Here is a 16,833-nt window from a genome sequence, read left to right as displayed (position 1 = left end):
ATTTGAATCTTCAAATGCCGCCACAAATTTTCAATCGGATTTAAGTCCGGCGACTGGCTTGGCCATTCCATAACGTGTACATTTCTATCAGCGAACCATTTCTTTGTGGATCTTGCAGTATGCTTAGGATCGTTATCCTGCTGGAAAATCCAATCACCAGGTAGCTCTAGTTTCTCAACAGAAGTCGTCTAATTATTTTCCAGGATGCTCTGGTAGTTTGCAGCATTCATCCTACCATCTATAAGTGATATGTTACCAACACCTTTTGCGGAGAAACAGCCCCAGATCATGATGTTGCCACCACCAAACTTTACACACCAAACTCAGTCACTCACTCACTCACTTACACCAAACTCACCGTCTTTCCTCCACACATGGTGACGATAATTTCGACCGAAAAGCTCAATTTTTGTTTCGTCCGTCCAAAGAACCTTTTCCCAAAAAGCATAGTCTTTGTCCTTATGCTCCTTGACGAATTTCAGCCTGGCATCTCGATGTCGTTTCATTACGAGTGGGGTCTTTCTTGGGGTGCGTGATTTTAATTCGTTTCTGTGAAGTTCAGTGCTTATCGTTCGTTTGGTTACTTGATGTCACAGGTTGTAAATTAACTACAAACTATGATATTGAGCTCTTCATATTAAGCTCTACCTGAGGATCGGGTTTCGTTGACTAAGGTAGTGAGGGATAAGTAAGACACATAAGTCCAGATAACGTATCTTGTATACGGGGTGGTAATACAGAGTTGCGATACAGAAGAATAAGCTACGGCATCGACCGTAAGGTCGGAGAACGTGTAGCTACATCGCGGAGTGCTTATCAGCTACTGGGGGGTTTGCTCTAGGTTGCTAGCCCTTTTATAACGTTCGCTTCCGCCCACTACTGAGGTCTTGATCGCGTGATCTATCACGTGTCTATCAGATGTTGACTCGTCCTCAATCTCTATCAGGTCAAGTGATTGGCCGCGGACATTGAATTCCTGAGGCACTCAGGTGACTTTGCAACTCTCCTCGAGTAATCTGTGGATTTTCTTGGATTTTTCGTCCCAATAATCTAGCAGATCGTGCAGAAAAAGATGCATACTGATGACTGATGCATACTGATGACTGATGCATACTGATGACTGATGCATACTGATGTCTGATGAATACTGATGACTGATGCATTTTGATGACCGATGCATACTGATGACCGATGCATACTGATGACCGATGCATGCTGATGACTGATGCATACTGATGACTGAACCATACTGATGTCTGATGCATACTGATGACTGATGCATACTGATTATGAAATATGAAATAAGAGTCTTGCGTTAGGATTATAACGGAGACACAATCGTAAGTTTATAATAAAATATGAAGGAAATAAATTCGTAAACAACACAATTCATTTAAAAAAGTTTTCGTTTGCTATCATTGTAACAATTATTTTAATGCAATTCATTGAAATAAATTAACTATAGTGTAGCAGAAGACGCTATGCAGTCCATATGACGCTATGCATCTGGTGCAATGTAGCACAAGACGCTATGCAAATTCCATACGCACAACACGCTATTGGAGCATTCATGTTGATGTGGAAATTTTCATTGTCATAAATACCTTACATAGGGTTAGGGAATTAGCCTTACTTTGTGAGAAATTCTAAATTTCTCACCGAAAATTATTGAAATTTCGGTTAATTAATCAATGATAATACAGGGTATATAAATATAAAGTAATTTGTTTGACTCGCAGTGCGGTCGTCCTTTGTCCGACTGTGCGGACTAGTCAATGATGGGCACTGAGAGAACAATCTCAAGAGATTCACGTATTTTATGCAGTGCAGAGCAGTGGTAGATTCCATCAGTCCTACGTAATGAGCTTTCAATCCGAATATTTTGTTCCGTGTTGTTCCAGTGTTGACCAGTGTTTCCTACGAACCAGTACCTGCAACAGCGACATGCTCACCTGTTATTAAGTATCTCTAAAACCCTTCCTACAAATCTGATTCTCTATCCCTTGGTTTGCGTGAGTGTCGTGTCAATTTTCATTTTTTTTTGGTTGCATCAACTATATGCCAAATTTGCTTCTGTGGAAAGTTGGACGTTAGTTTAAGGCTACGTCTTTTAAGTTAATAGCACAATCAAGTTTGTTTAATATTGCAAATCAAAGCTCTGTTGGTCCGATTAGATTAATAAATTAATCTCGTTAATTATCTCAAAGCTCTACGCAAATTTATAATTACTTTTATTCAAATTTATCTCAAAATTATATTCAAAGTTCTATTCAAAGATATATTCAGATAGCGGGGTAGTGTTATCCGATTAGGCTGTTAAGATTTTACTGCTAAGGATTGTGCTATGCTAGTTTAAGTCTTTGATCTAATTTCAAACGCAGTTGAACCTCGTACTATTCTTTCTGTATTTCTCAGTCCAACTTCCTACCCCTTCTACTGATTTCCTCTAAATTTCCTAAATTTGTTTCTTCTACCAAAAGTACAAACACTGGGCATTAAAAACCTCAGGTCAGTTGCTGCATGAAAGTGAATCTAAATTGTGACTATACATTTGTGCTGAGAGATTTTTTTGCCTTGCAATATGGTTTTGACTAGGTTTTTATTTTTTTCTGCAGTATCGACTTTCGGGCGCCATAGCGGGACTTCATTTTTGGTATCTTTCGTCGTTACGTCATGCCAACGTCATTACTGCTTCTCGACCAATCCTGAATCATAAGGAATCCTGAATCCTACCTACCTGCCTGCCTGCAGCTGTAACGCAGTGGACTTTCTACTTGTTGCTCAAACTGCCAATATTTTATACGCCAAAGAAATTGAAACGACCAGAGGAGTGGGAGATGCTCTGATTTTTATCTAGATTGTAAATTAATAAAACTTGAATGCTGAAGCTTAACCTTGAGTGATCATATCCTTGCGGATTGATCATCTCCGTTCTCGTTGGAGTTTCTTGTTAAATTACTTCATTTAAAATAAAATATTCAAATTCTTCGATTGTGTAAATTCCTTACAACTTGCATACCATTCAATTCCTGTAAAAAGTTTTAAAATCAACAGAAATAGCCTATAATAGTAATAAAGCAATCATTGGAGGTTGTTTTTGCACAGCTTTTGGCAGAATTTTTACAGCACAGCGTGACAATGTGGTAAGGCGATGCCACTTGTATTATGTACAGTATACAAAAGAGCCATACTTGAGAGCATGAGCATCTATTACAAATTTACAACCTGTGTTGGGGCGACGATCACTGGCTGAGAGACTAAGAAAACAAAAGGCAATTGATGAATGTAGAGGCGAGGAGGGAGTTGGGGTGAGCCCCCATGAAGTTGAAAAAAGCGGATATACTCTTCAATATTCCTGTTTTATTTACCCCTTGGCTGAAATTGACTGAATATATATATTTTATTATTACAGGGATGAGACAATATTTGCACTGGATTTGTCCGTGTGTTTGTTAACCTGTTGTCAGGGTATGATTGTGTGAACGAGATATAGCGTACCTATTTGAGGGTATGAGGGCACCCTCACCCTCACCCCCACGTCGGCTGTGACGCTGGCACCACTGAACGTTGTTTGTTTATAATTGTAGCGGGTAGGGGAGGGGATCAGGGTGAGCTTGGAGGGGAGAGGAGGCGTTCTATTCCTCTAGCCTTTCATTTCTTGACCAGTTCCCATTGTTCGAAACAATGACGAAGTATTCCCAAACATAAGAAAATATGCAATATCAATGAACAGACTGAATCATTGCCATGAATGACATATGACAAAGGTTTCAGGAAAGACAAAGAGACTTATGTAAAGTGAAGGCTGTTGTAAAATAAAAAGCTTAGAATAAGCCTGTCTTCAAATTTTTTTACTTAGCTTTGGGGCGTTGAATAATACACTTGTTGACAAACCACGCAGCTCTGTCCCGTATATGTTACGCGCACTCGATACATGACCCAATTATTTAAGCAATTTATTCACCAATTCCTCTCTACATTCATCCTTTCTTCCACCTCCCTCAATCATTCTTGCCACCGTTGTTCGCTGCCCCGCCTCCCTATTCCTCCTAGACTCCTGCGTTTGGTATTTTTTGTATCCAAGACGAGACGAGACAACAGGCTCTGTCCCGGTTCGCAATAAAAACCGGGACAATTTTCAGCCGCCCGTAGGAATTCCGGGACGATACCGAGACGAGACGAGACATCCCGGTTAAAATAGGTAGCTTAAATTTTCCCGGAATTTATAGCCATTTTAACGAGACATAACGAGAAATAACGAGACGAATCAATTATTGATGTGGTGTAAACTTTGGCTTACCGTCATACATTTACATAATAACTTGAGACGTATCCTTTTACTATTCTGATTGGAGCTCGGTAATTGAAATGATTTTTGTTACGAATACATGTTGTGGTTTAATATGTTACTTAACCTTGACAGGCAAATAAAATGGAAAAGCACGTTATTTAATTTCCAAAACTTGTGTTCTATGATGGTCTGGAGGAGGCCATACTAGCTGTAGCTGGTGAGGTGACATCGGCTGACTGGACTGACTTTGATTTGCCTCCAGCTCAATCACAGAATCAGATTAATCGATCTTGCCTTGATCAATCTCCTTCAAAAAAAGTCTGGACAGAAAAGAAATATCAACAACATTTTAAAATACAACAAAATTCAAGTTGGAAAAAATGTAATAGTTTGATCTTCAAAAAAAAGAACTCGAAATATCCATGTATATCCTTTCTAAATAACGTTAAGGGGGGAGATATTCCCTCCAGAAAAACTTCCTCATTTACTAACGGGTCTTTCTGAAATTTCACACATATATGTAAAACCGAAATACAAGCACATTTTGTTCGTATGATTTTTTCGTAAAAATTCATAGAAAACGTGAAATTAATAGAAAACGGAAAAAAGAGGGTACTTTAAAAATCTATCTCCGCCGACAGTTTTCAAGCTACAGCATCGAAAGAATACCATTCGATTCGTAAAGACCATACCAATCGAGTAACACAGCCTGATTTTTTATTTTTGCCTTAGTTTTTTTTACACGTATTTTCCCGTTTTCTTCTCATTTTCTTCTGATTTCACCCCCTCCCCCCCATTTTCAATCCAAACTATGCACAAATCTAAAAAAGGGACTTCGTTGTTCGACAGGTATGGTCTTTAAGAATCGAATGGTATATCTTTCAATGCTGTAGCTTGAAAACTGTAGGAGGAGATTGGTTTGCGGTGACAATAAGTTAACTTTTCGGTAGAGCCTGAAGTCCCGCGCGCATCGAAATAGGCACTCAATGTAGCAAGGATACAAAACTAAACGTTACTGGAGCTTGATTCCAGTCAAGGATGGTGGGAACGACTGCATGCACACCACCCCATACGACGCCAGGCGGGTAACTGAAGTGCAGCTTAAGCAGACACTCTATTTAAGTGCTCGGCAGCTAATTTCCCCTTATCTTAAATGTTAAAGAACTCCACCACCCCTAACCCTCTAGCGATATGTCGTGAACGCATAAATCAACGTACAGTGATGGTTATGGTACCGTTGGATAGGTCAGAATGTCAGCTTTAAGATGAGACTACTAACTGGAAAAATCAAAATCCAAATTTTAGGCGATACCCCCCTTAAACAAGCGTTTAATAACAATTCAGGAAACTGCGCAATCGTGAAGATTTCCTGGAGGCGTAGCACAATATTTTACTAAAGGCAGAGATAATCTAAAACTAGCTTTAGTATTATTAAAAATATCTTACAAGGACTCCACTCCACTGTCTACTAATTGACCGACTAATCTAGACACTGCGTCTCTATACGCTCCGTGGCGCCTGAATTCGTTCCGAACGTGTAGTGAACTCGACTCGTACTCGTACGGTTCCCATAAAGTGCTATGGAAGCCTTAGTTAAGGGTAACATTTTTTACTTAATACTCAGCCATTCATCGACAGGTTTGCGGTGTTTGTCGGACCACTAATTAACTGTCATGTCAGTTAGTCAAACAAATTTTGCCAAATCTGCAATTAACTCAATTTAACTGGTAACTGTCTATGGCCCTATTAGCAATAAATGGCAAACTTGTCATTCTTCAACCCATGTTTTCGAAGCAATTCGTATCGTAATCGAAAAACTTGTTTTGTCTTAAATAATTAAGACATATCTTGTCTCTTCTCGTTATGTCTCGTTTCAAACCTGTCTGTCTCGTCCCGGTTCATAATTTACCGGGACACAAGTTTTAAAGTCCGGTTCATACGTTTATTCCGGGACAAATTTTACCCTCTGTCCCGTTATTTTTTTCCTGGAATTTTCTCGTCTCGTTTCGTCTGTCCCGGTTCATTTCGAGAAAATTATTTCGAGACGCAGGAGCCTACTGGGAATTTTCCCTGTTTCTATTGCTAACCGGGACAAACTCTGTTGTCTCGTCTCGTCTCGAATGGAAAAAGGATAAAACGCAGGAGGTCTAACCTCTGCAGATCCAGATATTGACCGTTGATGACGGCTTCTTTGGGTATGAGTTCATCGTTGCATAATTTTATAATGCATTTTGAGCAATAAATGACGACACAAGAAAATATTAATGATAAGTAGAAAATGGTATTAATTACGCTGGCAACCGTCGTTTTCGTGAGCGCCCACGTGCTCTTCACATTAATGTCGAAGAGCTTGTCCCACACTGACTCCGAACACTGCACACAATTTGCACCGTTAGTTCGAAAGATTTCCACTTAAATTCATATTAAGCATTTGGAACAACACTGATTTAGAGTATGAAAACAATTCATGCAATTGGCGAAACGAAACTATTTAATGATGCTGAAACGAAACTTTTTAATGATGAGCCGACGGTACTCAGGGGCTGAGTACCGTCGCATTGATAAAATGCGTGCGGATTGCGCTACGATCCGTTAACTCAGCAACGAAAAATGTTGCTAAGAATTTAATAACAATGAAATTACAGAATAAGTAAATCATAATTCCAAAGGAAATGTCAATAAAACCAGCCATATTTTTTACTATATTTTGAATTTGCTTGACATATATTCGTGTATTCCCAAATTTTGTACGCCTAAGTGTAGAAAACGAATTTGCTATTTAAGCCCCCCATGATCTGATAAAAACAATTTAAAGTTTGTCGCACAGAGAACTCAGTCATGTCACCAAGGGAACATGTCACCGATATCGATCACATAACTGTAACTCTGTCTCACCGAGCGTCAATTAGCTACTAGTCTATTTTTAATAGTTCGGTGCTTTAGGATATTGTGAAAACTGGGCTTGATATACCTCCCGCGCGAGCCACAGTCAAAACCAATTATTTTATTACTTAATCATATAGTAAGAAAGTCTTAAAAATTACTAGGGTGCCGGTTTTACATCAGAACTCATAGAGAACTGCCTTTTTCTACTCGATCCAACGTAGGATCAATGCATATAAAAGAGAAAATTGTATTGTTCCAGTCTACTTCCAGGATCCGGAATGCACTTCTGGTAAAACAAATCGTGTCTGCCTGCGCGGGCAGTAAAGCAACATTGACGTGTATGGTGGAGGGACAAAAATATACTAAAGACGTAAATAAAAGTTAAAAATTATTATTGTAAGATAGAATAAAAAAATGAGTAGCGCAATAATAATGACTAAGTTGTATAAGAATCACGTGACTGTTGCAACTTACATCGAGCAGCCAGCCTGTGGCAGGATTCACGCCAGCGTTTGTCACGAAGATGTCAACGGTACCCCACTTAGAAACAGCCTGCAAGATGTTAATTTACTATTAAAATCATCTTAGTATAAGAAGAAAATACCTAATTTTAATACATAACACTGACTGACCTCCAAAGGAAATAATGGAAAATTGGGCGTTCAAAAAATTGTCTTTCGTAAACAATTAATTTTTTTCACCGAATGTTCATTGAATACAAGAAGCAAAATAATTATATTGCAATAAATTTTTATTTATAGATTCAGTGAATTGTCGGAATATATAATTCGATTCATGACGGAGTAGCTTGTCCATCACGAGGCCGATCGATGGGCACGTCAAGTCAAGTTTACTATCATATGTGCGCAGTATATTTTTTGAGGAAGAATACAGACAAGTTACAAAAGTCAATCGTGTTTCTGTATCTATTTTCCACGAAACATGTTGCATTGCATAATTAAGTATTTTATTATCTTATTAAGTGATAATTTATATGAGTTTAATGTTATACAAGTGGTGTATAAATGTAAAGTAATATATGTAAGTGTACTATAAATATCGATCGCAAAACATTACTCCAAGACGTTGCTCCACATCTACATTGCGATAAGTTAATGGCACAATATTTTCATCGTAAACTTTCCTCTGAAGTAATGATTCGAAAAACGAATTTTAATGCTAAACTTTGAAATTTTCCTTGATCTTAACGAGAGATAGATTCTCAACGTTCGTGACCGGTTTAAAGTTATAAAAAAAGACATTCATGAACAATTTATTAGGGTCCAGAAATGCGAGCTATTGTGATCACATGCTCTTCTGATAAGGCATTTTGGGAGCTGATAAGCAGTACAGAATTGGAGATTTGCCTAATGGGTCCCTCAAGAGCTAAGCGATAACGATAATTTTTTAGTTTTATCAGGTCAATTTTGTTTGATGTGGTAACCTGTTTAGGACTTTAAAAGGTGTTTGATTATAATTATTTAAATTTCATGACTCCATACAATTTTTATTACATGTTAAATCTTAATTGAGGAACATAGGTAACTTTTAGTTTTTTCATGACCGATCGACATCTCTGCATCTGCTAACTCGTCTTTCGACGATTTTTTAATTAGTTAAGTTAACGTAATTTTTAGTTTTAGTTAACGATTTTTATGCCTCATGAGAGACTAGTTCCGTCGGTAAAATCTCACGAATGTATGGAAATGCTGCGTTAGGAATTTCATCTGAGCGCGATGTATGCGTATCGAGTCAAGCATCTTTCAGGGCATTTTTAATGTTTCCCAAGTAATTTGCCTTAATTTTGGGCTGAAAAAAAAATACGAGAAAAATAGATTCAATTGCTGTTTTTGAACGCTTAATTGCGATTTGTACCATCTTATGTAGTTAAGCGTTTAGTCTGCTCAAATCGCAAGTTAGAAATCAAAGCTAAGAAAACGGCAAACAATTGCATCACATTTTCCATCAAATTGTTACGGAGACCAGCTAGATCATCGTACGCACCTTACGATGATCATCATTGCACTGCACGCAAAGCACGCCAATGATAATCATTTAAACAATGGTAAACAGTTCACTAACTTGATCGATCAAGTTGTGCCTGTCCTCGGGTTTGCTGACATTGCACTGCACGCCAATGATAATCATTTAAACAATAGTAAACAGTTCACTAACCTGTTCGTGCATCTCCTGCACGGCGCGCTCCACGTTGTGGCTCCGCCGGCTGCTTACCACCACGCGCGCGCCCTCCTGGCCCATGCGCTTCGCGATCGCCAGCCCCATGCTGTACATTGACGCAGCAACTTGAACATTAGTTATTATAAATAATTGTATTAATTATAAGTAATAAGTAGTTTATTATAAGAACTATAAGTAATTTTGAACTTTAGGTATGAATAACAGGTTGGGAAGGTATGAGAGGAATATCTTAATGGTGAATAAAGAGAGGTTAGTTTGTTACGGGGGGAAGTTCGGTATGAATAATTAACAAGTGTGTTTTTTCATGTGGGACGATATGAATATCATGTGGAAGTCTCCATGTTTTCACCTTAAGGTACAGATAAGTTGAGGGATATGAAAATATTATTTTAATATAATATTATATTAAGCAGTTATTTATTGTGGTAATTTCGCGATGGTATTCATATATTTTTCTTACATTTCAGACAGCGAGATAGAAGAATTCGAAGCTGTAATGAAGTAATCTAAAAATTTCTGCTGAATTTTATATTGATCAGATGAATTAGTTTTTTGGAATATGGTTATTAAAACCTGAAATGGCATATAAATTCCTTATTAGATCGTGGAGAACATTATTTACCCGTCCGTAGAGCCGGTGAGGACGGCCACTTGACCGCTGAGTTTGTTGCTTGCGTGCGACATTTGCCTGCACTGGCGTGCGGAGGCGAGGGCTGATCTGCTTGAAGAGAACATCTTTGTGGTGTAAATTTAGCTTAACAATCTGCAAAATATCTTTGAAATTCACCTGGAAATCCTGAAAAAGATAAATGCAGTTAGTACATACATACATACATACATACATAGGTACAAAGTTCCAAACTTAACGAATTAAACCTAGAAAACATGTTTAGCAGGAGATCCGCCTGAAATCAGGTAATGGAACCAAAAATTGATCGGAGAAACCAAATTACAAAGAATTACTGTAAACCGAATAAAGTAGCTTAGCTAACTCGTTGTCGTTCGTGAAATCTGGACTCAGCCATCTTTTCATAGTATTATCTCCTAAATCATCCAATCATTGAGGGAACGCTGATTTGTGAGGTGAGAGGAGCAGATATGTTTCCAAGCGCCTATGAAGTTTTCGACTAACCAACAGAATTTAGCGACCACCGAAGAAACCTCGGAAGAAAATTCGTGCCAGGTTGATGGCAAATCTCCAGTCTCGGCCACCTCGAAAGATTGCGATGACTAATTTCTATTGGTTTAGATTTCTTATCTTCGTAATCGCTATCATCCATGATCTCTTGTGCAGCCAATTGGGATGTAAATGAGCACATGTTGTATTATATGCACGATGATGTTTGTTTTTCATCGTACGTGTGGGTATTCCTAATTCAAAATTTTTTCTTATATTCTATCGATAGGTTGAGTATATATATGCTATTCGGTATATTACATCAAAATGTCGTGGGACTGGGTCATCGTGACGCATTTGTTCTCCATACTCCCATCATGCAGAGGCCAGCAGCCGGAAGTTGTTTTGAACAAGTAAATAGAATAAGTTGTATGTAAAACCATGCAACGAAGAATTTGTAAATCTGTTGATAACAATTGAAAACATTAAGCCCGTCATTGCGAATCGAAAAATATTAATAACAGAATTTTGAATAGCGATATAAAACGCTGAGAAACTGTATTTCAGTTCTAATGCGTATGGCAAATTCGCGAGGAAATATTTAGATTGCACATAATATCGTATGGTGAAATAAAGTGAACGATTTGAGAAAGTTACTACGATTGCATATTATATGTCATATAATATTGGAAGGTAAGAAATACGAGAATTCCTACCATGAGAAATAATTTTATTTTGAAATCACAATAAATCATATTCGCTTTTGATTGCCCGGGGATGAGTTAAACTTGTGTGGAGCTTCGAAGCATGTTGAGCGCTGTCATGCTGCTCCTGCCACAAGATTGTCAGTTAAACTTTTAACTCTATTCTAAAACAAAATAAAAAATCTTCACTTTTCTCTCAAGAATTTTACCTTTTTCTCATTTATAGTGAATCCACAGAAGGAACCACCTCACTACAATACGAAACCGCTGAAATTGATCATGAAGGTCCGGCGATACAATGATTGCCTCATAAAATCCTATTCTCTGTTATTACTAGAAATTATCGTCTTAAACTCTTACGTCAAGATCGTTAGAAAATTCCGATATTTTTGCGTTTATACTCTTATATTATTTTCCTCCATACCTGTTGATAGTATATGTTTATAAATAGTGGTTCAGTGGTTGGCATTGTAACTAGAAGGTGAAAGACCGATTGTCTTGGACGCGCTTCTGTAATTAACGTCATATATACCTTCTTAATTAATTTTTTTAGCGATCACTCTTAGTTTTCGATATGTTCATTTACGTTAAATTAGTATAGGTTGGCAGAATTTGTTCCTTTAATCAGGTTTCATTGAAGACCAGAGAATTTGTTTTATTGATAATTTTCTTATTCGTTTTTTTTTAATATATCGAACAGTATTTTTAATTTGCACTGTTAAATATAAAATTAGGGTACCGATGGACATTTTTATTTCGTTAGCGACATTTCGAATGTAACAATCATTTATTATCAAGTTACAAGACGCATTTCTAAATAATTGCCAAAATAATTACGTTTATATGCATGTTTGCCCTTACTTTACTCAGGAGGCAAACGCGGACTTAATCTTGGGTTTTGCCCTTTACTGTGGTATAGGTAACCGCCTTGGCCTTAGCCTTTTTAACTTTAATTGAATATCTTAATATGTATTCCTACCTTGATAAGAAGAACCGAGTTCTTACATTTTATTTATAATTTCATATTTTTCCACTATATATGCATGGTCTCTTAATTGCCTCTCTAAATTATTAACAGCTGGTCGCAAAAGATTTTAAGGTGCGTTGAAGAAAGGGTAATTAATTGAAGTGACACAGTGAAATACAATTTTCGATTCTCGAAACTCAAAACTTGATTAAGATTTGCTACAGCCTTGACTTTGTCTTCTTAATTATTTGTTTGCATTTATAAGTTTGAGGAGTGTTTTCTGAGAAATTACTTGTCTATACTTGACTGTGTCCATATTGGCAAAGCTTGAAATCTTGTTAAAACCATATGATTCGCACCCTTCCATTTCTGGACGTTTTAGAGTTTAGTTAATTTCTTTTTGCAGTCATGTTGGGCCGAGTGTTCGTCTGATACAACGATGCTGTACTGTCCTAAAGACTCAGTTGTATTCCTCCCGATTTCTGTATACGAGAACGTGTGCTCGAATTCTTTTCTCGGACCTACTTGGTCTGAGATGTAGTACGCGGATAAAAGTTGAATTTGGACATCGCCTTTTTTTAAGGCCTAATAAAATATCGGTAGGTATAAAAAATTGGTGAGTTCGCTCGTATTCTGGATGCGTGGTTCTGGAAGTATTTCTTCTATTATTTTGTACACAGGAGCTGATGACATTTGTGTTGCTAAAGGGAAGGAATTTGAATGAGATGACATCGGAATTCATCCTGAAAGTGGACATCCGGTTGACAGCTCATCTATCGAGAAGATTTTAGATAAAAGATAAGAGGAATCATCCACTCATATATAGGCAGAGAGCTATATGTATGTACTTCCTCCTCATGACTCATCGAATTTTTGCGAGAGAACTTCACAGCTGTGCCATTAATGGAAGCCAAAGCAAGATCTTAACACACCGGTGTATTGCTTGAGCGTGACCCCTACAATCCTGCAACGAATTTAGTCCCGAGAATTTATTCAGTGCAAAATAAGCTCATTACAGCTCATTATTAAAGGGACAACCAGTTGTCTTTTATTTTGCAAATGCTGAAAATGAAACATCTGGATTATTTGACCTGCCAAATTTCTATTTTGTTTGATTATACTGATGATGGCATACCTACACTTTGATTTGCGCTCACTCAATTGTTGTTATATCTTACCTATTTTTCATATCCGCCTATACGATCAACAATCGCATGCACTACGCATTCTATTTACTTATCTAACATGAATTCTATATACGGTGTCCAGTTATCTCAAGCCTCCCTCGGTATCAGAGATTCCATCGTCGGATAGTTATTTTTTAATAGCTCCTCATAAAGAACAAATTTCATCGCAATTAATTCAGACTTGGAGCAGAGGAAATGGTAACACATTTTTCATAAATGCTCGCATATCATTCTCAGTGCATGGCTCAATTATATTTGATTGTACAGCATTCATGTTCTTAACATGCCAGGCTGACCTCAACCTGTTGACCTGTCCTTAATTCAGAACAATGCGGGGTTATTCTGCTATCATTTTTTATATATAAATGTGATACAAATTCGTTGGCAAGTTAATCGCAAAATTTTCGAACAAAAAATCCGGATTTTGCAAAATTTTTCAGAACACCTGCCGTAACTCTTCTTTAATTCAATTTTTCAAGAAAAAAATCGTGAACGAAGCTAAATTAAACTCCAGGCACCCTAAACTCTACCAAATATGATATTGCGGCATATAGTTAGAACAAATGTTATCTTCGGCATGATAGAATAAATTTTAATAAGGAACGCAAGATTCAAAATGATCAATTCTATTTTAAACAAGAAGCAAGGTGAAGAAGAAGCATATTTAATTACAATGGACTGCACATATAATATAACGTATTATTTTCCGGGAGTAATATGTAAGCTGACTAATTACTATAAATGCTACTGCAACGATTTTCATACTCAAGAACCGAATCGCAGCAGATTTTCCGAAGAATCTATTAATAACTGATATCTGCAATTCATGTTGTTTGCACCAGTAAGCTATCACACGTTTCGATTTCTCTAATAAACACTCAACTAATCAACGTAATTACGGTATACAAATAATCTCCTTATCAATCGTACGCTGCATGACTTGCTTCCAGATAAGGAAGAAAACCTTCGGGAAATTCTCACAATCATTATTTTTTGATGCACTATTTTTTTTATTGATTGTAGCGTATTATTTGGATTCTATAGCATTTTAATTCAAATTATTAATTATAATCATTCCAGTGTATCCATCGTATTACTGCCTAACCTAGACTTCCTTAGAGAAGTTTCTAATTTCTACTTTTTTACATGATGAAACTGATTATTTTTAAGGTTCCTATACATATATGAGAACTCATATATGCGACGTAAATATAAGTAAGTGGGGTAACTCGTCATGTAGAATTAGGTTACGATATTATTTGGAAAAGTAATGATAAGCGTATTATTTTTGTCATATTGAAAAAAGTTATCACTGACGGAGAAAATAGCTATGACTACTCGTGTGGAAATATATATTATGTTGAAGTACGAGGGATCATAATTAGTGTAGAAAAATGTTATGTCAATAAATATAGTACATAACATAAATGGGCATGATCATAATTCATGAGTTAAATAACATTTGTGCTTTTATATAAAGTATTCATATTTTATGTCATGTGTGAGTTTGTGAGGACATTATAACGAATAAGTATGATAAAATTTATTATTCCATCAGAAGTATAAAAGAAATGTAAAAGGAGATTAGGTTTGATATCGATAAGATGTAGACAAGTTTAAGTAATACAAGAAGGTTCCATCAATGGTTGGAGTCGCAAAGTTATCGTGACTGTCAATTTTAAATTTAATAAAATAGAAATACGTTAGTACTGTATAAAAAATTAGAATGCTTTTAACGAAGGATGAAACTATACCGGCCGTATTTAATTTAACCGCTATACAAACGCTCTTGTATCCTCAAAATTCCGTGGTTACGTTGAAATACAGTGGATTCATATCTGGCGACGCCTCACAGGTCAAGGTTTGATCGCCCACTTGCCCTGAACTTTGTCGCGTGATCAATCAGAGAAAAAGATGAGTTGCGTCTCAAGACAAGCCTTAGATCCTAGGGGCGCCACTTTTCGTATTGCGCAGCGTGTTCTTTACTGCGTAGCGTGCATTGTAGACATTGTTCATCATTATAACTGTTTTTTAGATTACAGTCGTCGATTTATTTAAAGGCATAAGTTGTCAAAGAGACCCACGCCATCCCATACATACGTTGTACTAACCAGTAAATATCTTTGTCATGAAAACGTTCGTAGTACGAGGCAGAAATTTACGAAAAGGTTTTTTTTCTGATCATCCTATGGGAACATATGCATGGGATAGTATTAGGGGAGTTACAGCCCTCCTAAAATATTCTTTGGCCCCTAAATAATTGTATGTTCATTCCTTAAAATTATTACAATTATTTTTAATACTAATAAAGTAATGTCATGATGCCTGAATATTAGTTCACATAAATAACCATCCAACCTGACGTTATTAATTTAAATATGGTTTTAAATATTGGGGCTTTGCCCCCCATCCTAAAGAATCTAGTGACGCCTCCATTGCGTAACTTTAACTCATGGATTTTTTTTTTAATTTTATTTTTTTTATAAAGAACTGACTATAGGGTGAGAAATTTTTCAAAGAATCAAATCAGAACTAACGAAGATGCAGTGACCCAAACGTCCTACTCCGTTCATCTTACAATCCTTGCCGGCCCAATCCCGTAGTATTTGCGCGGCAGCTGTTTCGTTATTCTTTCATTCCTATCCTGATATCACCGCCATGGAAACATCCGTTATTTCAACCCAGATAAAAACGTGTTCATACCTGCCACTCATTTAATCAGTTTAGACTTAAGGTTAGGGATTGACGTTCTGTCAAGCAGAGTTACATGTCTGTTCATAGTTTCGATTAATTTGCGGTTGAATTATCGACAGATTATCCAATAAGTACGAGAATAATCATATAGCAGAGTATCTGGCTCTAGGTATTACCGAAATAGAATTTTACCTCTGCGAACAGGCGTATAGGTTAACCACACGGTGCCATCCACCAAACGGACATCCAGTCCAGTAGTTATTTAATGTAACGTTAGCTTTAAAAAGCTCTAGTCAAAAGGCCATTTTTTGCGCATTTTTAATTTTTGAAAAAATGCACTATTGTGCTCGCCATGTCCGTCTGTCTGTCCGTCCGTGACCTCAAGTTTTCGTCGAGAAAATGCGCTCTCTCTCACTCACTGCAGTGAGTACTGAGTTAAATTTTTTTGGACTTCTCGTGAACAACGAAATAAAATAACATGTATGGGCGACAGTGAAAACTTGGCATATCAGCGCCGGCACTATTATAATTAGAGAAAATGAAGAAGCATTAGACATCTGAAATGGAGGATAACATCATTCATGAACTTGGAATGGATGATTCAGTCAGACGCGCTTACGAAGATTTGATTAAAAATGTTTCCCTCCGTTCAAAACATCTTAAGGTTTTTCCATACACCCAAGTAATTAGGGTTGGTACTAAATAATTCCACACCTACAGCAAGCAGTCTTATGAAATTTTGAACAGTTTGTTTCCTTAGTTTATGAAGCAACTCTGAATATTTTTAA

General features: G+C 36.9%; 1 protein-coding gene across 1 annotated transcript; it reads right to left on the bottom strand.

Annotated features, from left to right (window-relative positions):
- Nucleotides 1–4,571: 4,571 nt before the first annotated feature.
- LOC108676551 (dehydrogenase/reductase SDR family member 4) lies at nucleotides 4,572–10,200 on the bottom strand. The gene is made up of 7 exons (XM_018164638.2): nucleotides 9,999–10,200; nucleotides 9,353–9,461; nucleotides 9,182–9,202; nucleotides 7,652–7,744; nucleotides 6,584–6,664; nucleotides 4,784–4,791; nucleotides 4,572–4,611 (listed from the first exon to the last, which is right to left on the bottom strand). The coding sequence occupies exons 1-7, from the start codon at nucleotides 10,109–10,111 to the stop codon at nucleotides 4,572–4,574; spliced, it is 465 nt and encodes a 154-aa protein (XP_018020127.1). The 5' UTR covers nucleotides 10,112–10,200.
- Between the last annotated feature and the right edge of the window lie 6,633 nt (nucleotides 10,201–16,833).

This window comes from Hyalella azteca, unplaced genomic scaffold (genome assembly GCF_000764305.2).
Source record: "Hyalella azteca isolate HAZT.00-mixed unplaced genomic scaffold, Hazt_2.0.2 contig3780, whole genome shotgun sequence".
In the NCBI taxonomy this organism is placed as follows: Eukaryota; Metazoa; Arthropoda; class Malacostraca; order Amphipoda; family Hyalellidae; genus Hyalella; species Hyalella azteca.
Note: the sequence above shows the minus strand (reverse complement) of the source record. Positions and strands in the feature narration are given on the sequence as shown.